Raw genomic sequence first — 27618 nt, 5'->3', positions numbered from 1 at the left:
TAAGGTATTTTAAATATTGTGCTTTTTACCTCATATTTTTTAAAACTTCGTTATTATATTGGAACTAGGTAAACCGGAAGTCGCGGAATAACAAATTGAGGTTTATCCTCGCCTTAATTGTGATCTGTCAGCTGGGTTTGACGTAACGCGACCAAACTACTTAGGTCCCCGATTTGCAGAGGAATCAACTTCTCTGATAGACCTGATAGTACAACAGCAGCTTTCACCTTTTTTTAATTTAAAGTCGGTAGGTTATTATTATTTTTTTACATAAAATGACGTCATGTTTATTTACCTTGTTTGGTATTAAAAAATACATAAATATATAGTTATTGGTATTTTGAGATCATCGTTTAAATTAATTATATATATTTACATTTGTCAGAGATTCTACTTTAATTTCTAACGGTACGTATATTGGACAGACAAATACAGGAAAAATTTAAGAATGTTACGCTACTGGAAATAACGTAGGGTATTATAATATAACGTTTTTGGCGAAAAGCAATAATTGGTTTTGTCTACTCGGCAAGAATACAAACGTTTATCCACATCAAACATTTTCTAGATACACAAAGATAAATAGGGGACGGTCAGGCAAAATGGGTACCTTCTGTCATTTTCCTGACACGAGCTACTACGAGCTATAATATACTCATGCTTTAGCCTTCGATGCCTGAATAACCCACCGTTTATTATAGACTTATTACTAAGATCATTGCATAACAGCTATCACTGAATTCTTGGACTACGTGCACTTAATTCGTTGTCTGAACTGTGCGATTATTATGATCAAAGCACAGTTTACTATTAGTGTCCCAGTTGCTATACGCTAGCAAAATATATGGTCACAGTCATAGTAAAAGGAGGGGAAGTAAGTTATCTTCATACAAAGGCACCGCGCACTGCTTGTATGTGTGCGCCACAGTATCAATGCATCGCCACGTACGGCACACAACAAAATCTCGGCGGTACCAGCTGCAGCCTCTAAAACTGGCCGAGATTTTGTTGTGTGCCGTACGTGGCGACACATTGATACTATGGCGCACACATACAAGCCGCGCGCGGTGCCATTGTATGAAGATAACTTACTTCCCCTCCTTTTACTATGTCACAGTTTTACCACGTCTTCACTGGTGTCTCATAACTATAACACGCTGGCGCAAGATTAGTTGCCATTGTACTTTAGATACAAAATAATGAGTCCCATTATGCTCATAATAGTGTTCCTGTCACTGTTATATAGAGGTATTTTGGTTAATTTAAGTTCCCTTAGTTTTATTATGCACTTCATAGGCAATCCGGCACTGTCCCAATAACTATAACGTCAATGACACAATAGGGAAGCACATGATACATGTGTAACACTGGCACTGGTGTCCTGACAACTATAATACGCTAACGCTGCTTTCGCCGTCATATATAAATTTGATCGTTGACTGGATAGTGGATATTCTCCTAGAACCTAGAACACACACTTTTTATGAGGCGCATCCTCAGTTGAACCCGGGCACTGAGTTGTCCTATCAACGACAACATGGTCCGATTTTAAATCTTTAGCATTATTGGTGTCCTAATCACTATAACACATTTAAACTTTTCAAGATAACAGTTTGTAACTTTGTCTGAAAACCTAAAACACTTTGCACTGGTTCAGTTATCGTTTTACACTTTACAGACAATGGGTCACTGGTGTCCCATTCACTATAACACTTTTCCGTTTTTCAAGCGTATTGTCACAGTTATAGCACTGGCATTGATGTCCCGTCAACTATAACACGCTCGCGCTAGTCCCGTTGCCGTTGGTGTACTTTAGAGACGAGCGGATGGAGCGTATGGTGGTGAGTCTCACGGACGCCGTCCGGTCGTTGCTGCGAAGAAGGGATGCCCGATTACCGCCGGACTCTCTGAAAAACATAACTGTTTTTAATTCCAAAAGGATATTATGACAAATAGGCGTTTTAATCCGATAATTAATTTCTCGATTGCGTTTGATTACACCTGCCAAGTAGAGTGGTGAGACAGTGGCGAGACAGTGCTCTTAGGCCGGTATAAATAGTCAGTGCTTAAGAATTAAGATGCGACCCGGTCTCAAGACGCGATTCGGCTCTATGATTGGTCCAAATTTTGACAGCCAACCAATCACAGTGCCTGAACCGTGACTATTTATACCGGCCTTAGCCAATTAAATTCTCCGAGAGCACCGAGTGCTCGGCCGAGAGCTGTGTCTCACCACCTCGGTGTACATGTCATATGATTTGTGCCATAATTTATGCCATAATCACACCTACTCAGTAGGTGTGATTATGGCATAAATCCTATCACTTACTAGCGAGACACATTTATGCCATAATCACACCTACTGAGTAGGTGTGATTATGGCATAAATCCTATTACTTACTAGCGAGACACATTTATGCCATAATCACATCTACTCAGTAGGTGTGATTATGGCATAAATGTGTCTCGCTAGTAAGTGATAGTGGGCAATTTTGTGGCAGTCTTACGATCAAACAAAGGTGAAATGTATAACATTTGGGTCCATGGCCAACAGTCAAAATATACGAGTATAAATTAGGCACAAACTTTATTCAAAATTTATTTTTTCACAATTTATTTAAAATTCAAAATTCTTTATTTAGACAAAACATGGTGAAATTTTTTTTTAATGATATAAGTGGGTCACCTGATGGAAAGCAACTTCCGTCGCCCATAGCGTCTCGCAGCATCAGAAGAGCTGCAGGTGCGTTGCCGGCCTCTTAATAGGGAATAGGGAATATGAGAGGGTAGGGATGGGAAGGGAAGGGAATAGGGGAGGGTATGGAAGGGAATAGGGTAGGGGATTGGGCCTCCGGTAAACTCACTCACTCAGTGAAACACAGCGCAAGCGCTGTTTCACGCCGGTTTTCTGTGAGGACGTGGTATTTCTCCGGTCGAGCCGGCCCATTCGTGCCGAAGCATGGCTCTCCCACGTACTAGATTGATAGAAATTAGATGTACAATTATAATATTATAATTATTATAATATTATAATTACTATTTTTTATAATATTATAATTACTATTTCGGCATTATGGCTGGAAAAAATTAGGGTAGAGAGTATTGAACTATTTTAATAAGTAACAAAGAAAACAATTTTATAAATATTTATGAACATTTTCACTACCTTCACCTAGTCTCGCTTAAGATCGTAAAAATTTGTGTTACGGTTCCGAGATAATGAAAATAAATATGTATACGAATACAACAATCTTCTGAATTACGTAGTCAGGTGAAGCGAGAGAGGAAACTGGAACAGTTTATGGGACCGTGTGGTAAATGGGGTAGCTAAGGTTTAAGGCACAATAACTTTTGTCGTCTTGTCCACAAGAGCCAATTTGCTATGAACCTTTGGTTATTATGCCAATAAGCTAAAAGAACGCTTAATAATATCGTAGCAACTGAGTCGTCAGATTGCAGGACAGTTTAGCACAGGAAATTACAAGCTGAAACTACAAGAGGTAAATATCAGTAAATCTAAAAAACTTAGGTATGACAATTTATTTGACAACTACTTTGCTACATATCCACCAATAGGAGGTGAATTTGTGTACGAATTCGGACATCTACCGGTCCCTAGCACTTGTAAGTTGTATGCCTCGAGCGATCTTTACACGAAATATTTCGAGTGTTTTGAGAATACACAAACTATTAGCAACAAATTACGTGCAGGAAACCGGTCTCGAATGCTTCAACTCCCAAGCGGCCACATGTGGTGTACGAATTCGGACATCTATAACCGGTCCCACACGTTCGACTCGAGCGATCTTTGCACGAAATATTTGAATGTGAAGTTTTGAGAATACACAAACTGTGTTACGCTCGTAAAAATCTCATAATTCGGTATTTTATTCGAAGATGAACTTTTCTCACATCCTGAGAATTATGCCCCAGGTATTCTGTGCCCCAGGTGCGTGTGGTCTATGGCGCGGGCGGTTGCATACTATCTATGACTATCTCGCCGCTAGTGCGCGCCCGGCCCCGCGCCGCTCGCTTGACAGATTAAAGCGAGACGGCAGACAGTTATTGTACTAATGAACGCTAAAAGCAATGCATAAGGTTGAAATTAGGTTGTTTTCCAGAATAGTAGGTAAATAATATCTCGGCAATTTCGCGCAGTTTGTATTAATTTATATGGAAGTGAGACATGCATGTTACTTTATCGAAGCAGCTTACTTCTCAGAAGTAATGTCAAATGTGTGCCTTACGCTCTGGAGTTAAGGCTGAATTTGGTATGTTTAATTTTGGTGACATTAGTGACCCTGACGTGATAATGATGATGATGAATGTAATTTGCATAGTAGCATATGCTTTCAGTTCTTAAAACAGCGCCTAAGCCCCTAATATTGTATTTATAAGGAATCCGGAGTTCTGTTAGTATCTTCGGAACCATAGTATACCTCGGTACAAAATCTTGCGTTTTAGTAGCATATGCTTAGGATGCTTCTTATAAAACCAAAATCACCATATGTTTCCATATAAATTTCGAGGAGTTCCCTCGATTACTCATGGATGCCATCATCAGGTCACCATTTTTGTGAACATGGTACCAAATTGGAGTGAAACCTAATGCAATAAAACAAAAATTTCGAAAATCGGTTCACAAACGGCGGAGTTATCGTTGAACATACACAAATAAAAAAAAAAAAAAAAAAATCCGCAGTCGAACATATAACTTCCTCCTTCTTGGAAGTCGGTTAAAAACTAGCCAGTGAATTTCAAAATTATTTAATTTATATTCCTAAAATACCCTATTTTAACGAAAAAAAAAATTAAAAAGTACATGTGATTTTTTTTTGACAATGCCCATTGGCTACTTGCCCTTCAGAAAACAATATCCGCACTTACTAATATAATATCCATACTTACTAACATAAAAGTATAAATGCGAAAGTGTGTCTGTCTGTCCGTCTGTCTGTCTGTTACCTCTTCACGCCCAAACCGCTCAACCGATTTTGCTGAAATTTGGCATGGAGGTACTTTGAGTCCCGGGAAAGGACATAGCATAGGATACTACTACTACTAATTTTGGCGCAAAGGAGTTACGAACATTATCTGGTTATATAATAATTAAAACAGCTTCAGTGTATTTTACACCACACTGTTACTAATATTAACGCTTAAACGATCGACGTAACTCGAAACAAACTTGACTTCCACGGCAAACATTGTGTGTTTATCGTACAACTTAAGAGGCTACACCAGGGGCGAGAGAAATTGAAAATTGGTATTTGAAAATGTATTGCTGTCTCACCAATCTCAAGTCTTCCACCGCAGAGCGCGATAGAGACAACACGACAAATGTTCTAATAAAAGAACAGAAAATCAACGATTCGTTGTCCGCTGATTCCTTATCAAAAACTTAACCGATTTAAGTATTCATTAAAAATTAAAGCAGGGCTTGAGCTGTAATCCCATGTTTTTTTTTTTTTTTGTATATTTTAGCCAGTTTTGTTTTCTGAGTGTTTGAACACAGAGGAAAATCTGGCTATTTTTTTGGGTTTTTGGACGTTCTTATCTTTTTTAATAATAACATTATGAAAAAAAAGAAAACATAGGGACATGCTAATAGTGTCCATAGATATTCAGAAAAAAAAATCATGACTCTACCGGCATTATCCAGGGAGGAAACAGGGGACAACATTTGTATGGAAAAACGGCGATGTGGACTCCTCTTAATTATATTACATCATGTCTGGATTTACTTGAAATTACTAAGTAGATATTATGCCAATATAATCAACTAAATGACGCCTGTAACTCCGTTGAGCCAAAATTGGTTAATGGCGTCGGAACGCGCGGGATAGCCATGCTTCGGCACGAATGGGCCGGCTCGACCGGTGAAATACCACGTTCTCACAGAAAACCGGCGTGAAACAGCGCTTGCGCTGTGTTTCGCCGAGTGAGTGAGTTTAAAGGAGGCCCAATCCCCTACCCTATTTCCTTCCCTACCCTCTCCTATTACCCTATTCCCTCTTAAAAGGCCGGCAACGCACCCGCAGCTCTTCTGATGCTGCGAGTGACCATGGGCGACGGAAGTTGCTTTGCATCAGGTGACCCGTTTGCTCGTTTGCCCCCTTATTTCATAAAATAAAAAAAATAAATTATAACGTTGAGGAAAAGAAAATGTTGCGTCCTAGGATTGATTGGTTAGATGAACGGAAGTTAAATGAAGATTGTTGCCAGATGACACGACCGGAAGACGTCTTGATTGCTTGTGTTTTTTGCCCGTTAAAAAAGTAATAACCGTGTATGGTTATTCTAAATCGCGGAATCGCGTACAAACATTTTGCTCCAATTTCTCCAGTATTGGTAGCGTCAATTTCCTTTTTACCTTTTTTGCCATCAGATTCTGGTAGACCTATAGAGGTATGTATTATATTTTCAACCTAATATGTCACTCAGCAAAGATGATAATAATGATGGTGATGACTAAATAATGGTACCTAGAGGTCTGATAAAGATAATGAAATGCTAATGTGCGAGGTCCTTTATTTGAACTATCGACCCTTTGCTATTGCGTAGTCAGATATTTTATTCCTTAGCCCACTTCCGACTTCCTTATTTAGATTGCTGGCACGTAATATAATGTTACGGTACATGGTATACGGACACGTGGTGCCATATAGCGACAAACCAGGGAAACTTACCGAGGGAGCACAGGCAACATAAATCCCCTACTCAATACTAGGACTCAATACAGCGCTGCTACTTTCACAGTGAACTTTATACAAGGGACACGGACAGATCCAATAGTATTATCACTTAGTTTTTTTGCACCTTGTATATGCTTCTCTACACATTTGTGATCAAATGTATTATTTCATCCTATACCAACGTGGAGATGCCACATGTAGCATGCACAATTGACAATCTTGGGCAATCATAAGCTATGTCCACACTGTGCACTTTCATCTTCAACTTTCGTCATCAAATTTCATATTGGCGCATTCAATAATTGAATGCGTCAAGGAATGCAACGCCAATATTGTAATTTTTATAAATAGTTTTGGATATGGTCAGAGGGCATGCGTCGCGGGCATGCCTCATGTTCGCTGTTGACTGCGCTATAACGCATGCCCTTGACGATCAGAAAAAGGCACAGTGTGGACACAGCTATACACGAATATCCCCTCTACATCTTTATAGTGAACTTTATATAAGGTTTGCTTCATCATGGGCCAATCTTAATGACAAGCCACAAGAAGCACCCCAAGAAATTTGTATGGAAATCGCGAGGTAATTTTCAGCAAATGAGAAATCTCTTCCGCTTGCTCTAATAAAGTCCTTTCTGACAACTCCTTTGATAAGCCCATTTTGTATTACGGAATTTCGTATAAATTCTTCATTAAAATTCACATTTTTTCCCTGAGCTCTCGACACATTCGTATGAGATCACGTATTAACAATCCTTGACGAAGATTTTATTACCTCTTTTACGCTTCAGGTAAGCACGTTTTAATATAAAATGAAAATCCTTTTATTTTCATATTATCTTAAACTTCGCTTATTGTATTACAAACCTACCAAATTCGGGTCACATTTTTCGTATAAAATGGCAAAATTGATGGCTTTTATATTATGTTGTGTAGTTTATCAAAGACCTTAAAAGTTATAACTTTTAAGGTCTTTGATAAACTACATTCTAAAGATTATGGGTTGTGAATGTGGTATATAATACCACATTCACAACCCATAATCTTTAGAATAGCTTAGGACAGAATTTTGATCTATATTTAATATTAAAGGAAGATCGTATTTCGGCCGCAATTTAGAAATAACTTATAATATTTAGACTCGAATTTACTGCCCAGAAATATGCAATATGAAATATGCAATTTAATATAGGTAGTTCCAAAATTAAAAAGTATTGTAGACCCCATTGACGATCAAATTTAATCTTTGATTGATAATAATTAAGGGTGAGGTGGCCAATTTTTGCTGTTAAGACGCAGAAAAATTTTGCGAAAGAAAGAAAATTGGCGAATATCTACGCTGCTTGTGACGTTGGAGCACCAAAATTGTAGCGAATTTATTCCTCTACGCTATCATAGCGTTGAGAAAATCAAACTTATCTCTGTAAATAATCCATAATGGTTTTTATTATAGCCCCAAACATGGCCCTTTTGACTACTTACATGATGTATTGTTAGTTTTATGTGAAACAGTAACACTTACATTTGTGTCCCAAAAAAACTTTCTTTGAAAAAACTGTGTACACAGCCCGACTGAGGTTCAAATCTGGGGCCTTACTCCCGAAACTGATATCGATTTCGATTTTCGATTTCAACGGTTTTTGACACTTTAGACTTGCTTTAGACATCTAAAATAGCGCACGACTCGTGCTGCGGATCGACTTTTTTCATATTTGTTAGCGGACTATCCATTTTTATTATTATACTATGTTGACGCGGACGAAGTCGCGGGCAACAGCCAGTATTTCATATTTTTCGTAACCTTCTAATAATTTTAAATAACAATACAACGTTGCCATAACGACGTTGACAAGACGCCATGGCAACATCTCGATTTTGATACGATTTTGTTCCGGAATTCCTACGCGTTACAATGACATCAAAAACGAAATCGAAATCAGACTCGTATCAAGTTGATATCAGTTTCGGGAGTAAGGCACCTGTCGAGAAATGGCGGATAATATTACGAGATTTTCCATAGAATACGTAAAACTCAGCGTTGCCATCTCCCAATTTTACCTTGCCTAACACCCAACGATAACAAGAAATCGGTATTATTGATGAGGTTAAAATGTGGGGTAGAATTGATGTTTCTAACGATTCATTTGAATTTAAAAAGTTTATAAAGAAATTTATCTTAAAATAGTATAAGAATTAGATGAGTCCATTTATATTTAAGTATTCATAATATATCCGATTTTTCTTCAAATCTGTCATACTTACTGCTACAGCGACAGTTAAAGTGCACCTCTTCAACGGCGGATTGTATATTTTAAGCTATTTTCCTACCTTTTTTATGTTTAATTGTAAATATATTTTTAGACTATTATTGGAACTCAAATATTTCTAATGCAAGCTTGAGTACTTTGTTTTCTTCGTTAGAATCATTTTTCTAAACACAATACTTTTTGAAATACAAAGGGCGGAGAAAAATAATTGTAAAATCAGCAAAAATTGGCGGTTTCGCCCTTAAAGATACAAGTTGGAAGCCGGCTACATGAAGCGGCGACAGATGACGTGTCGTCGCGACACTACTGGTTTCTATGTATTTCTATGAAAAGTGTCGCTAGCTTCGTGTTGATAGCTGTGGTAGGGTATATCAAAGAAATATATAGGGTATTTCAAAGAAATACATAGAAGATTTTGTTGAGGGAAAGAATTTTTTTTATTTTTTGATATTCAAAATTTTATTTATACGTGGGAGCCATGCCATACTTCGGCACGAATGGGCCGGCTCGACTGGAGAAATACCACGTTCTCACAGAAAAGTGAGTGAGTGAGTTTACCGGAGGACCAATCCCCTACCCTAGTCCCTTCCTTACCCTCCCCTATTCCCTTCCCTTCCCTACCCTCCCCTAATAGGGGGAATTTTTATTTGGAAAATAATGGTCCATCCGACGCACCTTACTTATTTATACGTGGGAGAGCCATGCTTCGGCACGAATGGGCCGGCTCGACCGGAGAGAGACCACGTTCTCATAGAAAACCGGCGTGAAACAGCGCTTGCGCTGTGTTTCGCCGAGTGAGTGAGTTTACCGGAGGCCCAATTCCCTTCCCTATCCTCCCCTATTCCCTTCCCTTCCCATCCCTCCCCTATTACCCTATTCCCTCTTAAAAGGCCGGCAACGCACCTGCAGCTCTTCTGATGCTGCGAGTGTCCATGGGTGACGGAAGTTGCTTTCCATCAGGTAACCCGTTTGCTCGTTTACCCCATTATTTCATAAAAAAATATTGAGTATCAAAACTTGTAAACCCTAGAAAAATCCTCGAGGGACGCGAGGCACCTTGGCGCGCGTACTCTCTGGCATTAGCACCACCCATAATTTAATTTTAAGAAAACTGCATCGCAATTATCTAGTGCTTATATTTTCTCTTGATCTTATATTTTCAAAGCGGATTTTCTAGAAATTGATTTAAATTGAGGGTGCTAGTGCCAGGTAGTACGTGCCCTTAAGAAATGAGTAGCAAACCCATAGATAAAGTATTATAGTATAGATGTAGTCTTAGCCCGTAATCGCCACGCCATTTTGTGCTTATTTTCACACAAGTAGTGTGCGTTTATTTTCTTGAATATTTTTATTTGTCGATCATTTCGAAGTACATTATGATACAGGAAAGAAAGTCAATTAGTTCATGATATCGATAAACTATAGTTCAAATGATGAGAATCCGTAAACACACACTATGCAATTTTTATAGCCAAATTCTTAATTGATGTGACATTATTAGCACTAATGCCTTAAATACCACGAATAAGGGGTTAATAAACCTATAAATTATCTTTTTATTTTACAAAAATACCGATTGCAAAGCCCAAAAAACGTTGTTCAAAACTTACGTAAGTACCTATTTAATGTTAAATCCACGTGTTTGAAGCATTCTTTGGCCATTCTTATGGTTTATTATTTAGCGGAACCACAAAACTCAACAATATCTAGCATTAAATATTTACTAAAAACCTTTATTAACACTTTTATTACATGAAATATGCCGACCGACTCCTCTGTTATGTCCTAGTAAGTAGGACATAACATTACACGCTTTTGACGCTTATACAGTATACACCGATATAAGGCTCTCTCCAGTCTATAGTACCTCAATGAACAAACCACTTTGAGATCTTTTTTTACATTTTTAAATAATGCAGGATCAACTTAAAACAGCACTCCCTTTTTTTTCCCCAACAAAAACATTTTTCAGAAATTGAAATGCAAGTCAAAGTGAACTTATCTTGCCTACACCGCGATTTAATTTCAGATATGATTTTCTCTTTTATATTCTGTGAACACGCTAATTTTATTGTAAGAGTTTACAGACCTTACGTAAATGTTCGCTAATCTCAAAGTAATTTTGCTGTTTTGTTATCTTTTTGACCTTTTATGTACACTGTGTCTCTTTAGAGAGAAATTAAAAATAGGTATTTGAAAATGTATTGCTGTCTCACCAACCTCAAATCTCCCGCCGCAGAGCGCGATAGAGAAAACACGACATAAGTTATAATAAAAGAACAGAAAATCTTCGATTCGTTGTCCGCTGATTCCTTCTCCAAAACTTAACCGATTAAAGTATTTTTTTTATTAAGAATTAAAAAAAGGCTTGAGCTGTGTTCCTATGTTTTTTTTTTTTGTATATATTAGCCAGTTTTGTTTTCTGGGTGTTTGAACACAGAGGAAAATCTGGCAATTTTTTGGGTTTTTGGACGTTCTTATCTTTTTTAATAATAAAATTATGAAAAAAAGAAAACATAGGGACATGCTAATAGTGGTCATAGATATTCAGGAACAAAATCATAACTCTACCGGCATTATCCAGGGAGGAAACAGGGGACAACGTTTGTATGGAAAAACGGCGGTGTGGACTCCTCGTTGTGGACATGTTTAAGTAATAAGATCAAGCATTATAATGAATTATAATTCATAACATTAATCCTTATCCCTACTAATAATAAAAACTTGAAAGTATGTCGTGCGTCTGTTTCGTCTTTTTCCTCTTCACAATTTAACCACTGAACTATTTTGGATATAACTAATTTGGTATGGACTTACAATTTCGGAATATCTAGGATAGTTTTTATCGTGGCAAAAAAGGTAAAGAATTTTCACAAGGAAAGGAAACATAAAACATTAGTCTAGTCATTTTCAACATAATTGAAGACGTTAGTGGATGAAGTAGCGGTCCGAATTGGCCGAAGTGGATAAGAAACAATTTGAAAATGTTCGTATAGCATAAATGGAGGCTTTAGGACCGTAAATATGATATTTGATGCAAAAAATGGGATTCTCTGTATAGCCAGATGATGAAGTATTTAATTTAGTATTTTTGTTTCAATTATAAGTGAAAAAAATTGTAATTGTCATTATGACGTTATAAAATGTTATACAGGGTGCAATAAAACCTTCATGCCAAATTTTTTCCATGTTGCAAAACGGTCACTCGCGGCGGTGGGTGTGAGCGGGGGTAACGCGGGCATGACGCGGGCATGACGCGGGGGTGACACTGGGGGAGCCGCGCGCGCGGGGGTGCGTCAGGCGCGGGCGATACGTCATGTCCATTAATTTTGGTATTTTTAGGATAACTTTCGGTAGCTATTTCTCATCATTTTAGTGCTGAGTGATTATAAAAGTAAAAATACGTGTATTTTTATTTTATACAAGGATCAATATATCAAAATTTGGCAGGAAGGTTTAATTGCACCCTGTATAACATTTTATAACTTAAGGACAATTACAATTTTTTTAACTTACAATTGAAACAAACATACTTACTTTTTCATCTGGCTATACAGAGAATCCCATTTTTTTGCATCAAATCATATATTTTCCGGTCCTCAAGCCTCCATTTATGCTAAATACGGCATAAGTGAATTAAGGGTCAATTCAGACCGCAAAGCGTCTGTCTTCAATTTATATTTTATTTCAATTGATTGCGCGTCCTATATTTTAGGATCCCGTCTATTTATAAACGGGAAACTCATTAGGGGAAAGTAATTATTGTTTTTAATGAGGCTAACGAGTAACATCCAATCATTCACGTCCAATCGATGTCCGATCGCCAATACATAAATCACGAAAGCTGGTAAGTGGGACTTACATTAATTAATTAAAACTTTGATTTAATTGGTTTAATTATAGAAGTGAGTGGAAGAACCAGATAACTTTCATTTTATAACATAAGGACAATATCTCATTTTTTCCCCTAAAATTTGAACAAACTTTGTAATTTATCTACTTCATCATCTGGCTAATGTATCTGACGTCAAAATCCACAGTTTTTTTTTTTATTTCAATTCATTTTTCCGGCCCTAAAGGCTCCATTTATGCAAAAAAATTCGTTTGCAAATTGCAACTCTTTTTCTTTTATCGCTCAGAAACCATTTTCCACGATAAAAACTATTCTTCTTCCTTTCTTTTGACTTAATATATGGCGTGGTAATTACCAACAAAACCTTCGTAACCCAACTTTGTGATGTAAAACACAAACTTTACTATTGATTTTCTATGAGACCGTGGTATTTCTTCAGGTAAACTCTCCTCTTACAGTTCATCATGATAAATTATTCAGCCACGTTTGCGTGCTAAACTCAGGGAAATGCGAAGATCGCTTCATGCATTTAGGTGACCCTGTTCAGCCGTACACGTGGTATTAGGTACACAAGGTTCAAAACTTAATAGAAGATAATAAATTTGTTTATTTATGTAATTTGGGGCCGTCTATGGGCTTTTCGCCCATATCCTTTGTATGGAGTTGTGCGAAAAACCTATATACAAAGATATACATCAGATTATCTTTGTATACAGTGTGTAACAAAAATAAGTGATAATACTTTAGGGTGTGTACGTGTTTCTTGTTGAGAGTTCACTGTGAAAGTAGCAGCGCTGAAAGACCAAAATTTTTTTTTCTCGTGACGCTTGGGCCCTTGCCCATACAAAAGTGAAAAAAAAAATTCGTCTTTCAGCGCAGCTACTTTCACAGTGAACTCTCTACAACGTACACACCCTAAAAAGTATTATCACTTATTTTTGTTACACATTGTATAGGTTCGCACTGATTGACATAGTGATCTATCAACGCACAGCCCAAACCACTGGACGGATTGGGCTGAAATTTGGCATTCAGGTAGATGTTATGACGTAGGCATCCGCTAAGAAAGGATTTTGATCAATTCCACCTCCAGAGGGTTAAAATAGGGGATGAAAGTTACAAACTAATACTTCTTAACGCGAGTGAAGCCGCGGGCAAAAGCTCGTTGAAATAATATAATTAATTGTAATAGAATATAATATATTATATCTTCTTCCTTTTAAAACTGATACAGTTTAAATTTAATAAAAAATAAATCTAACTTTTTCGATAAAATAAATTCAAATAACAAATAGCTGCATTTATATTGCATAAAATAATTGGAATGACGGCAAGTTCAAATATTAGCAGATTTTTAAAAATAAAATAAAGATACTACTTAAAAAAATATATGTTTCCGAAATTTTAGCTTGATAATTTTTGTATTTTTTTTCTTATGAGCTTTTAAAGTTACATAGAATAGTCGATTCTTTTAAACAAATTAACCTAATATTTATTTACCTCTAGCCTAAAGACGAGCTTTGTGAAGGTTCGCGTCGTCACACCTTGATTGACAGATAATAACACATCTACATAATAATTAATATAAATAAAAATTACTATGTTAAAGCACAAATTATCAGGTGTGATAGTTTTTCCGTAAATTGTTCCACAAAATATTCAGAGGGATATACTAGGACTTGCTTCGCTCGTCCAGACTAGATAACTTATGATTTATGAAGTTTAAAGCAACCTATGTTATGGAACCACTTCCAAAAACGCAGGAGAGCCATGCTTCGGCACGAATAGGCCGGCTCGACTGGAGAAATACCACGTACTCACAGAAAACTGGCGTGAAACAGCGCTTGCGCTGTGTTTCGCCAAGTGAGTGAGTTTACCGGAGGCCTAATCCCCTGACCCTATTCCCTTCCCTACCCTCCCCTATTCCCTTACCTTCCCTTCCCTACCCTCCCCTATTCCCTTACCTTCCCTTCCCTACCCTCCCCTATTCCCTTACATTCCCTTCCCTACCCTCCCCTATTCCCTTACCTTCCCTTCCCTACCCTCCCCTATTCCCTTACCTTCCCATCCCTACCCTCCCCTATTATCCTATTCCCTCATAAAAGGCCGGCAACGCACTTGCAGCTCTTCTGATGCTGCGAGTGTCCATGGGCGACGGAAGTTGCTTTCCATCAGGTGACCCGTTTGCTCGTTTGCCCCCTTATTTCATTAAAAAAACGTAATTTTTATTATAGCTATCGAACAAAGTTCTTCCGCGATGCATATAAAAACTTGTAAGGCAATATATCAATAATGTTGGGTAACCCTATATTTTCTATTAGAGTCAAGTGACAAGGATGTGGTATCTCCGTCAAGAGTTTCCGCACGGGTGGTCGAGATTAAAAGGAATCCAAGGATTGTGTGGGTAGGATCGACCAAATAAATAAATAAATCTATCCACCCATGAAAACGGATTGAGATCGCCGCGAGTCATCGCAGTTTTATGTTGTATTTGTTCATAGATTTTTATTGTTCCATTATGATATCTCATTATAAAAATCTAATGCCGTTATTACATAGACAAGTATAAGTTAAAATATCGAGTAAACAATATAAACGAAAAGTGTAGTAGAACCCTATTAAAAGCCCTAAAAATAATCGGCCAAGTGCGAGTCGTACTCGCGCACGAAGGGTTCCGTACCGTTATAGAGCAAAAATAGGCAAAAATAGTGTTTTTTGTATGGGGGCTCCTTTAAATGTTTATTTTATTTTAATTTTAGTATTAATTAGTAAATAACAAATATAATTAAGATTTTAAATTTTATTTAAATAGAGTCCCGTTTTTACCCTTTGGGTACGGAACCCTAATAAAACCAAATAAACTAAAACATTGACTTGAAATCCTGATCAAAGTTAAGATAAACCTTTTATAAAAAACGTTCGCAAAGAAAATAACAATACAAGAAAAGGGTCGAGATAAAATAAAATATATTTTATCAAAATAACATAACTTTATGGTTTCTAGTTACGAATCAAAGCAATTTCATAGAAAGAATTCTTAATAAAACATTCTTACTTCTTAGAATTCACGCTAGACTTAAAGCGCTCTGCGTTAACGACTAAGAGAAGGTAAAATTGTAGAAAATATGAAATTCGAAACATTATTCATGTTATTCTTGTTAACAGGTAGAGCTCCCGTGGCCAAGAAGGAAGACCTTTGGTTTGCAGGAGAGGGTGCAGGTTTCCAGGAGGTGTGTTACAATGAGACATTTTCTGATCGCAAGTACAAAACGCCCAAAAATGGAAAGAAAATGGTTTTCTTAAATTCTAAATAGGCATTTATATTATGAATGCGAGAGTAAAACACCCGAATGTTTTGATTCTACGAGTTACCAAAGCGTAGCATTTTTTGCGGCCCGGAAGCAAAAAATCCATATTCTGCTTAATTTTCATGTAAAAAATTGAATCTTACATTCAACATATAAGCCTATTTAATTAAAAAATGTATATTTCAAGCTTTTTTCTAATCCATCGTGTCAATATTTTACGTACAAAAATAATTTACATTGTTAAGTGAGTAAATGTATTTTTTTGGTGCGTATAGAATGCTTGGCCTATAATTAGACGTTTGACGAAGAAAATATAAAAAAAAATACATTATCCGTAAATATACTTCCAACGAAGTATAATTTCAAACGAATTAACATTACGCCAATTCACTGCATGAGAAAGGTTTTCGGCGATGATAATATAACCGTTTACTCAAATCCCTTACTATTATTGTAGTAGGTTCTCCATGATTATAATATCATATCTAGGGGTCAAAAGGGTAGTCCCATTAGGATAGTTCAAATTCACACGCCTCGGTGTATATTATTATGATGGTCTTTATACTTTAAAGTTAAATTGCTTTTGCACTTAGCGAATTTTAATGACAAAACAAACGTTAAATTATATTATTATTTCTAGGTAACGATTTTTAACTTCAGACTTTAGTTAGCACGACGCTAGTTAGTCTTGTAAAATATTTTTTCGTTATCTTTTTTGTGTTTCATAAATATCTTATTTAACTAATAAATATTACAAGAAGTTAAAATCACTTATTTATCTAAACTTATTTAAAACCGGTTAATTATACATTAAGATAAGGAAAGTTAAAGAGATGCCTTTGTCTCGCCCAATTCACTTTAAAAAATAATTTCACTGACGGGAGGAAAAAATTTACGCATACACTTTAGTTTTTACGCAACAAGAATTTCTTTGACATTTTAATGCCCTCAGTAAAACAATAATCTTTTACATCTGCTTACGTCCCTAATTCAAAAATATTACGACAGTCCAAACAATTTCTCAGACGGGATTTCTATTCGAGTTTTTTTAGGGAACAATAATTTAATTTAATATAATGTCAAACGCCTGTTGTATTGCTGTCGCTGGAAAAACTGCCGGACTTATCATTGGAAACCAACAATTTATTTTAAGATTTATACAAATGTGGTAGTTATATTTACCTTATGTTCTATTGAAAGTCTGCACGTCAGTCGTAGATTTGATGCGTATAAATGATTGTACAGTGTGTTCATCAAACAAGTTGCTTGTCACATGTTATGTAATATATAACACGTGTCTCACATATTAGGGCCAACCCACACGTACCACAACCACACGACATCGCAACGACAAAATGTCGTCGAGCAGTGGTTACGTGTGAATGGTGTCGCTGCAGCTTTTTGTAGTTGCGTTGTGGTACCGACAAAATGTTGACGTTGTTGCGTTGTCGCCAGTAGTTGCGATGTGGTTACGTAGAAACGGAGGGGGGAAGAGCGCGGGGGGCCGGGCGGTGTGTGCGCACTGTCATTGCATCGATGCAATTGCGATGTGGTTGCGATGTGGTTACGATGTATCGATTCACGATGCGCAATTAAACTTGGATTCGGAAAGTTCAACGCCCGACATCCCATCAACGCTCGCCGCGCTAAGCATTGACCAATGATACGTAAAGTTTCCGAATCGGAGTCGAATTCAAATCGTGAAGCAGCCCGTTCGCTCGGCAACTCTCTACGCAAAATTATATTGAACCTTAAACTACATCCAATAGAATCACTACGCTTAGTGAGATCAGGCAAATGAAACAATTCTATTAGTTCTTAGATTCCTCGCTACACAGCTCTGAAGTAAAAGCCTTACTCTTTTGTAATTTTGAGTTGTATTATTTTTTAGCATGACTATTCAACTGCCACAAGATTGTATGTATCAAAACCCTCACCTGTCGCTGTGTCGCGAGCGTTTCCGCTTCGGCCACAAGTGGAACGCGCCGTATATCACTGGGTTGACCAGACTGTTCGACATGCCGAAGAAGAAAATCCCAGAGAGCAGGTCTTCGGTGAGCTGCAACCAAAGCAAATCTGTTAATTTTCTGCACACGCTAACGAGGCCAGTTTGGCGCGTGGCCAAAAGGAAAACTAACACATTGGAAATTTCACTAGCTGGTATACAGGGTGTAACAAAACTAAGTGATAATACTTTAGGATGTGTATGCAGATGCCCTTTATAGAGATTGTTGTGAAATTAGGAGCTTGCCCACACAAGTCACAAAGAAATGTTCTTTCAGTGCTGCTATTTTTACAGTGAACTCTAGAGGTATAATATAAGGGACAGATAGGCTGTACGCACCCTAAAGTATTAATCATAGTTTTGGTACACCTAGTATAAGAGATAGCTCTTTCACACAAAGAAAATATATAATAAATATGAATAAATGAAATAGATGTTTGTCAATGTTTGGTTTGTAATTAGTATTAATTATTTATTATAATACTGACGGAATATAAATGAACGAAAGTTAAAATGCATTAAAAGCGTTGTTTTCATTATTATAATATGAGATAATTAAATTGCAAATTTGTCTACAGTTAATTTTAAGTAAAGCTAATTTTTCCTCGGTACGGTTCGCTAGTCAAGTTTATATTATTCTCAGCTTCATCAAGTCTCTACATGAACTCGCGTAAACTAGCTTGTCAGAATATTAAAACTAGAAAATTTTACACACCCGTCGTCTAAAATTGGATAGCTTGAATAAAACTGGTTACTTTTGTGCATATTAAATATAACGAAAGCCATGAAATAACGATGGATATAATACACGTTATATTACAGCATTTATTTCAAAGGATTCATGAAAGCCATGAAATAATGAAGGCTATTTATTTTGTTATTACGATGAAACATAATATGACGTCATCAACTCGGATTGTTCGCTTTTATAATTTTGGACGTGGCGGTAATATCGTGGACGTCCGCGGTAAAACATAACATAGGGAAGTAAAATGTATGAAGACGCTTTTAAATTTACATCAGCGATAACTTTTTAACGTGCACATTAGAGGACATCACGACGTCTACACTCTTCTGACCGCACAAAACGTCCACGGTGCGTAAAATCAAAAGGGCATTTAAGTTCATTTAACGTACCTACCCAACGTTTTATCTTGGAAGTCGGCTTCCGCCATAACGTGACGCCCAGATATCAGAATTATAAAAGCGCACATTGTAAGACCAGTCATATATATCATTATTATTAATATTTCCCGCTACTTTGAACACGCAAAATTAATTTTCACGGGAATTGGCATAATTTCCTGCAATATAATATTAAATATATCCTGGCAGTCGGGTAAAAAAAGGACTAAAAGTACATGCTTTTTTATTTATTTATTTATTTTCACAAAATTTTTAAACAATATTTGTCATTTTCATTGGCTCTTAATATATTGTATGCAACGTTTCGAATTAAATACACGACTGGAGATGGTGAAATCGTGTTCAATCAAAGATTCCGTTACATACATATAGCTCAAGCTAAGGCGTGTTAAAAAGTAGTATATACTATATGTCGTTCATCATCAACTACTATAAAGTACTGTTAAGTTCCATTAGTTCAGGAGCCTATACATTTCAAACAAATGACTCTAACCTATTTAAATAATCGGCCAAAGAGCGAAAGTAGATTTTTTATATTTTTTGTATGGGATTTAAATATTTATTTTATTTTATTATTAATTATTAAAATATAAATATGATTAATGATTTGGTAAAAATTTCAAGTGCCTAGCTGATTAGCCATTATTGATTACGAGCAAAAAAGGCCAAAAATATTACGTGTCTTGTATGGGAGCCCCCCTTAAATATTACCTTTATTTTATTTTTAGTATTTGTTGTTATAGTGGCAACAGATAATACACAATCTGTGAAAATTTCCGAAGTCTAGCTATAGCGGTTCTCGAGTTACAGCCTGGAGACAGACAGACAGACAGACAAACAAACAGACGGACAGACAACAAAGTCTAAGTAATAGGATCCCATTTTTACCCTTTGGGTACGGAACCCTAAAAAGGGGAAGGCCTATAAATATTCTGCTCATCTAATTAATTACGAGCTTAAGCTGGACGACTGGATTTATTTTCATGATTTTTTATTCTTTGTTCATGTAAATCTCAGAATGGTTTTAACAGTTTCATCAACAAGATAATTTTATCATGTCAACGTATTGTTAAATGGACGAGGTTGTAACAGTTTATTTCAAAGGAAATATTTTAATCATGTACATGTACGGGATAACCCTTGTTGAGAGAAGTATTCGTATAAAAGTATTGTTAGTTTGTGACAAGCTTTTTTCATTATAAAATGAACCAACATAAGGAATTGTTTGTATTAGCCCAATAACTTTTCTTCAGTAACGCACAACAGCATTTGCAGCGGTAGTAATCAACTTCAACCCCAGCTCCCAGCGGTGTATATCCACTCCTACATTGGACCAAATATTATTGAGTGTAATACTAAAGTTGGCAATTCACCATACAATGGCGTTTTAAGACTCCAAAACCATCTCTCGTCTCTGTGATTGGTTAAAACTTATACGCCACAAATAAAAAATCACTTGGAGGAAATAATAATAATAATAATAATAAATCGAAACATGGGCACAAAAATCACTACATGGCCGGCACCGTCTTGACCTTACCAATAACGCCGTTGACAAAATTGCGTCAAACGCATGGTTGAAGCAAAGGGATCTGTTCCCTGAGACGGAAGGTTTTATGCTGGCAATACAGGATCAAGTAATAGATACAAAGAACTACAGAAAGCATATTATTAGAGACCGTAACGTGAGTAGGGACCACTGCCGCCACTGCCATAAGCAACCAGAAACAATACAACATATCACAGGCGCCTGCTCATCCATCACACAAACAGACTACAAACACAGACACGACCAGGTAGCAGCAATCACACATCAGATACTCGCATACAAACATAACCTCATCACAGAAAAATTACCATACTACAAATACACACCACAAATAATACTAGAATCATCAGACTATAAACTTTACTGGGACAGGACAATACTGATAGACAAGACCGTACATCACAACAGACCTGACATTACTCTCCATGACAAACAGAATAAAATAGTTTACCTCATTGATATAGCCATACCAAACTCACACAATCTCACTAGCACACATACAAATAAACTCACAAAATATACAGACCTGTCCATAGAACTCAAAGCGCAGTGGAAAGTGAACACTGTCAAAACCATACCAATCATCATCTCAACCACAGGCATCATTCCTAAAACACTACACACATCACTCAAAACACTTAACATACATCCACTCACATTCATAACTTTACAGAAAGCAGTCATTCTAAATACATGCCGAATAGTCCGAAATTTTTTATCAATCACCTAATTTCACAATTACATGCAGTTGTTTGGCCACAAGCCCGCAACTGCCGTGGTCACCCCGCAAGGGAGAAAGTAAATTTAAAAAATACAAATAATAATAATAGTGTTTTCTTTTTCTAATTTTTTCTCTAATTTATAATTCCCTGTTTTGATTAAACATTTTCTCAACAAAGTAAAGATGAAGTGTTATAAAGTAGCCCTGAATTCAAGAAAATTATATCTATCCAGCTTAATAAATTCGGCCTTACATATTTTACGTAGGCGCTTCAGTCTAAAATATATCAACGGCGGCTAGCTATAATAAAGTGGAGCCAGACAATCGAATGGTCGGTCTGAATGTGCTTTTGGTCGATCAACGTCAGAATTCAGTCCAAATATAGGTAACCTTTGCCAAATTTATAGCAAATTACATCTGAATTGTGTCCAGCGCTCCGTCAAATTGGTCTGAATCATGTTTAACGAATATGCTGACAGCTGATTACTATCTTATCGTCATAATATTAATAAAATTAAAAAACAAAAGTCAGTTAAATTGTATCCAATCACATTGATTCCACAGAGTGGAAGTGAACATTTTCAATAGATAGTACCAAATCTGTTGTAGAGAAACTTGTAATTGGCACTGTCAGCACAAACCGTGGAGTAAACGATTTCTAAGCTGCTGCATCATTGCTAAAGTCACTTTAGCTAAATCCTGCTACACATTCAATACAATTTGCTGTGACATTTTTCAATTTACCGCGATGCGACAAAAATCTGATATCACATAAAGGAGTATGGGCAAAGGAGTATGGGCACATTTGGGCTATCGGCGGCCACTGATGAAATTAGTGTCAAATGAAAGAACTGATATTTAGGAACAACTTTTGCTTTGGTCGTGTTATTGTATTTCATTTAGTTTAGAAAATAATTAAATGCGGAATAATGTGATCGCATAGAACTATATTGCTTATTACTTATTTATTATTTATGTTTACCTAAATGCTAATGCATCATTCTAAACTTCCAAATCAATCAATACAATAAAACCAGTTTGTGCTGCTGCGCACACGTAATGTAGTCTGAAGTCTGATATCTCGGTTGGGTTAGGTTTAGGTTAGGTTAGGTTTAGGTTAGGTTGGATGCGCCGCAAGAAGAAACCCCTCACCTTCCACCTTGCGCAGGTGCTCACCGGGCACGGATGCTTCGGTGAGTACCTGTGTAAGGTCGCCAGGAGAGAGCCAACGCCAGCCTGCCATGAGTGCGGCGCAGCGGAGGACACGGCCCAGCATACCCTCGAGGTGTGCGATCATTGGGCCGTACAGCGCCACGATCTCGTGGCAGTGCTAGGCGGGGACCTCACGCTCCCGAGCATGGTGCGCTGCATGCTCGAGAGCGATGAGGCCTGGCAGGCGGCGGTCTCTTTCTGCGAAATTGTGATGTCGCAGAAAGAGACCACGGAGCGGGACAGAGAGGACGATCCCACCTCTCTGCCGCTCCGCCGGCGTAGGACGGGAATGCGGAGGCGTCGCTACGCGAACCTCCAATAGCTTTCGTCCCACGGGGCTTCGGATCAGGATGGGTACCTGCCCGGCTTAGCTAGTCCCGGCGCCGAGGGGAACGCTTTAGTTTGCTTAAGCGTTGCCTTACTTTTGGTGGAAGTCCGGTCCCTTTTGAGGTAGACCGGCCGGTCGTGGAGGGAGTCCTGTGTTAGAGAGATCCAGGACATCCCTCCGTATACGGCTGAAGGCAACCGCAGGTGGTTTTAGTGAGTAAGAGTCTCACATACCCCCCGGGTGCTTCAGCTTAACTGAGGCACATACCCGACCCGGGGGACCCATGATGGGTTTCCCCTGCGCATCGAAAAAAAAGGTTTAGGTTAGGTTACCAGCAGCGGAATTTTGTGCTATTATTAAACCACCTTACCTTCCCGCTTTTGCTCTAAACATAAGCTAATATACTTATTAAATTATGCATATCATCTTGAAAAATGAAAATGTGTTTTATTCACACCAATAATTTCGGCGATGAGATATAAATATATGTTAGAATTGTTCTTGGCCGCGGGTAGCCCACGCTCCATACAAAACTGAAATAATTTTGAGATTAACTAAGTCAAAAGCTCTGGTAATTTTGTACAGTATTCACGCTATTACAAATTACTTTTCATAATTTAGGGATTAAGTGAAAACGAAAATGGTTTGTTGGAAAAATGTTAATACCAAGATCGTAATAAGCAATTGAAATTAAGCTGCTTAAAATATTTTCAATGAAATTTTATATTTTGTCATAAAACTTTTAGATAATTCAGAGATGAATGAAGAAGGCCGTTTTTCAGCTCGAGTATCTTAATGTGACCTAAACCCTCCGTAAATGAGATGTATAATTGTTGACTATAATTCCTCAAGTGTTGTGGAGTTATATTAAATTTATCTGTAGCTCTACCATGGGTTTAAAGCTATTGTATTTTTCGATACTCGATACCGACTACCGTAAATATATATTTTTTTTTTATTTATTTAAATGCACAAAACACATTACAATCCCAACTAAACAAATTTAATATACATTTAAATGTAAGATCTAGATTGCAACGTAACAAATATGTGCACACATAAAAATATTAACATAAAACTAGCACAAATTTTGGTTTTTAACTTAACGCAGTACATTTGGACGTAACTTATTTCACTCATAAATTGCAGAGGTAAATATGCTATGGAGGATGTCTTTGACGATTTTAATATATTTATTACGGTTGTGTTCAAAAATGTCCAATTTTAAGCTGTCTTTAGCTAATTCATTATATTTTCTAGCCATGCGTGTTAAAGGGTTAAAGTAAGAAATATTATTCTTGTAGACCTGTAAAGCAAATAAATTTGTACGATGTGCTCTACGTGCACTAAACTTGGTATTTAAGCTAATTTCAGATAGTAATTCCGACGAATCAACAATATTATGCACAATTTTATAGAAGAACAATAAGTCAAAAAATATGCGTCTATTTTCAAGGGTCTCTATTTTGAAATGCATAAGTCTATCATGGTAATTTAAATTTAATCGACCGGGAAAATGACGATAGCAAATGATTTTAAGAAATTTTCTCTGGACACGTTCAATGTCCTCTATATGTATTTTGTAATTAGGGGACCATATAGGGCTTCCATATTCTAACGTAGTTCTTACAAGAGCGGAAAATAAGTATAAGGCACTACTAGGCCTTTTAAACTCCTTTGTATTCCTTAAGACAAATCCCTGGAGTTGGTTAGCCTTGCTAGTAATATATTCATAATGTGCCCTAAATGACAATTTATCATCAAAAAGGATTCCTAAGTCCTTAACCACAGTTACATGATTTAATGTTTGACCATTAATAGCGTAGCTCCAGGTAATTTTGTTCCATTTTAGGGTAAACGATATAACTGAACACTTATTAGTGTTTAAGTACATACGATTTTTAATGCACCAATTTGAAATGGCGTCGATATCTCTTTGAAGAGCTAAGCAGTCTTCTGTTTTCGATATTAAAGCGAAAATTTTCAAATCATCGGCGTACAAGAGGCAGTTACAGCATAACATTTTAATCAAGTCATTGATAAATATTACAAAAAGGAGAGGCCCAAGATGAGATCCCTGGGGCACTCCTGACGTTACAGTAGTAGGTGAAGAAGAAGTAAAACCCTTGAGTGCGACTAACTGACTCCTGTTAGTAAGGTATGAACATATCCATCTATATAAATTACCATGTATCCCATAAGACGCTAGTTTATCACAGAGCAGGTGATGGTTGACTTTGTCAAATGCCTTAGAAAAATCTGTGTAAATAGAGTCTACTTGACCTCCCACAGAGAACGCTCTACAAAGATAATTTTTGTATTCTAATAAATTAGTAACTGTCGAGCGACCCTTAACAAAACCATGCTGCTTGGGTGAAATAAGTAGTTTTATATGATTATAAATGTAATAATGAACTAAGGATTCAAATAATTTCGCAAAACATGAGAGAATACTTATGGGCCTGTAATTTTCGCAGTTTGACTTATCACCGTTTTTATATATGGGGATAACATGTGCGATTTTCCACCGGTCCGGAAAGATACCACTTTCTAGAGATTTATTATAAATTATGGATAAGGGAACTGATACCTCTTTTCCAATAAGCTTTATAAAAGAAGGAGGTAATAGATCAGGACCAGCTCCCTTACTAGAATCTAATTTTTTTATTTTCATTATTACATCTTTAAGGTCAATTGATAAATGGGACAACGTGTTTGGGAAACAATTGGTTTTCAAGGCTGGCTGATTAATATAGTTTTCATCTATTCTCGATCCAGATTCTATATCAAAGACAGAGGAAAAAAAATTGGAGAAGAGATCACATACCTCTTGACCATTCGATGACGTTTTCCCATCAAACTTCATCGTGTCTGGAATTGAAATTTGACCTCTCCTGCTATTGACAAAACGCCAAAATGTTTTTATATCAGTTTTGAGAGAGTCCTCAGTAACCGATATATACTTTTCATAACAGAGCTTAGTAAGAGTTTTACATCTGTGCCTCAGTAATGAAAAAGCATCATAATCTCTAGGATTGCCATATTTTTTAAAAAGCTTATGGAATTTGTTCTTTTCTTGGTTACATTTAATGAGAGCTCTACTGTACCAAATAGGATAAGACGAACATTTATGAGAGACTGACGGGGTGTGTTTTTTAATTATATTAAATAAGGTGTCATAAAAGGCATCTGTGCAAATGTTAATATCATTGGAACACAAAATGTCTTACCAATTAACTGATTTTAATTCTAATTTAATGTTTATGATATCACTTTGCTTAAAATTTAGTCGTTCTGCAAGACATCTACGAAGTTCTCTAGAGACTCCATCCAGATATGCATTTATTAACAGCGCGGGATGATGCTTGTCCTGTACGACTAATGCTGTTGTTTCACTGACACTCTTAATAAAATTATTCACATTAGATAAGGTTAAGTCGAGAAGACGACCATTAACATTTAGAACTTTGTTGTATTGCTTCAGGTTGCACAGTGATAAAAATTCATTAAGTAAAAGAAGTTTTTTATTACGTGTAAGCAATACTTTGGAAGCGTCTGTGTTATTTAAGCAAGCTGAGTAATAATCGGGCGTATTAAAATCACCAACAATAAGGAAGTTATCAGTAGGAAAGCAATTGAGTATTATATTTTGACAGTTACTATAAAAGTGCTCGAGCTGGTTGTGATTTAAATCAGGCGGTAAATAGCAAACGCATAAACTGAAGCGCGCGCTTTTATAAGATTGAGGCAAAAGTGTTACCCAGACATCCTCCATATCACTTTCCCATGATTTTGGACATATGACATGATATCTTTTGTGTACTGCTATCAAAACTCCCCCACCTTCAATTTTATTCGATGCAGTCTCATCTCTATCTCTCCTAAATACATTGTAGCGGGTGTCTATAATTTCACTATCGAATACATTTTTGTTCAAGTTCGTTTCCGTCAAACATATGATGTCATAATCACAATTTAAGAGGTTAAAGCGAAATTGAGACAGTTTGCTTCTTATCCGATTCACATTTTGATAATAAATATTGAACATGACAAAAAATACTTAAAATTAAATATTAAAACCGAATATTGCAAAGAAACAAATTTAGTTTAACTTGTTCAGTGTTTCAGAATTCTTAACAAAAATAGCCGGGCTCGTTTCATTTTTACGGATATAGATGTTACCAAAACGAACCCATACATACTTATAGTTATTATCTTTACAAAACTTTCGGGCTAGACTATGAATTTCTTTGGTCTCAGGTGACAAGTGCTCAGATAGAAATATCCTACGACTAGTACCTGACAGACCAATGTGCGAGGTGGACAACTTGTCATTAGGGTGGGTTTTATTAAAGCGAGTGGCCGCTGATATTAGGGTGTCACGTAGGCGCTGCGATGAGAGGGTGACCAGAATGTTACGAGGTCTCTTAGAACTAGGGTCCATCTTCGATACACGCCGACATATCTTGACATCACTTTCCGATACTACGACATCCAAACACTGGCAGAGGCCCTTAAAAAGTGCTATCAGATT

General features: G+C 36.8%; 1 protein-coding gene across 1 annotated transcript in view; it reads right to left on the bottom strand.

Annotated features, from left to right (window-relative positions):
• Positions 1 to 1112: 1112 nt before the first annotated feature.
• The window catches only part of LOC121734135 (gonadotropin-releasing hormone receptor), an 83834-nt gene continuing 57328 nt past the window's right edge, over positions 1113 to 27618 (bottom strand). Inside the window, exons 5-6 of the mRNA XM_042124561.1 lie at positions 18061 to 18182; positions 1113 to 1907 (exon numbers count right to left, since the gene is read on the bottom strand). Coding sequence (XP_041980495.1) covers positions 1772 to 1907; positions 18061 to 18182 — 258 coding nt within the window. The 3' untranslated portion in view covers positions 1113 to 1771. The remainder of the gene's footprint in view (positions 1908 to 18060; positions 18183 to 27618) is intronic.

The sequence above is a fragment of the Aricia agestis genome, chromosome 15 (genome assembly GCF_905147365.1).
Source record: "Aricia agestis chromosome 15, ilAriAges1.1, whole genome shotgun sequence".
In the NCBI taxonomy this organism is placed as follows: Eukaryota; Metazoa; Arthropoda; class Insecta; order Lepidoptera; family Lycaenidae; genus Aricia; species Aricia agestis.
The sequence above is the reverse complement of the archived record's forward strand: the minus strand, read 5'-3'. Positions and strand labels throughout refer to the sequence as shown.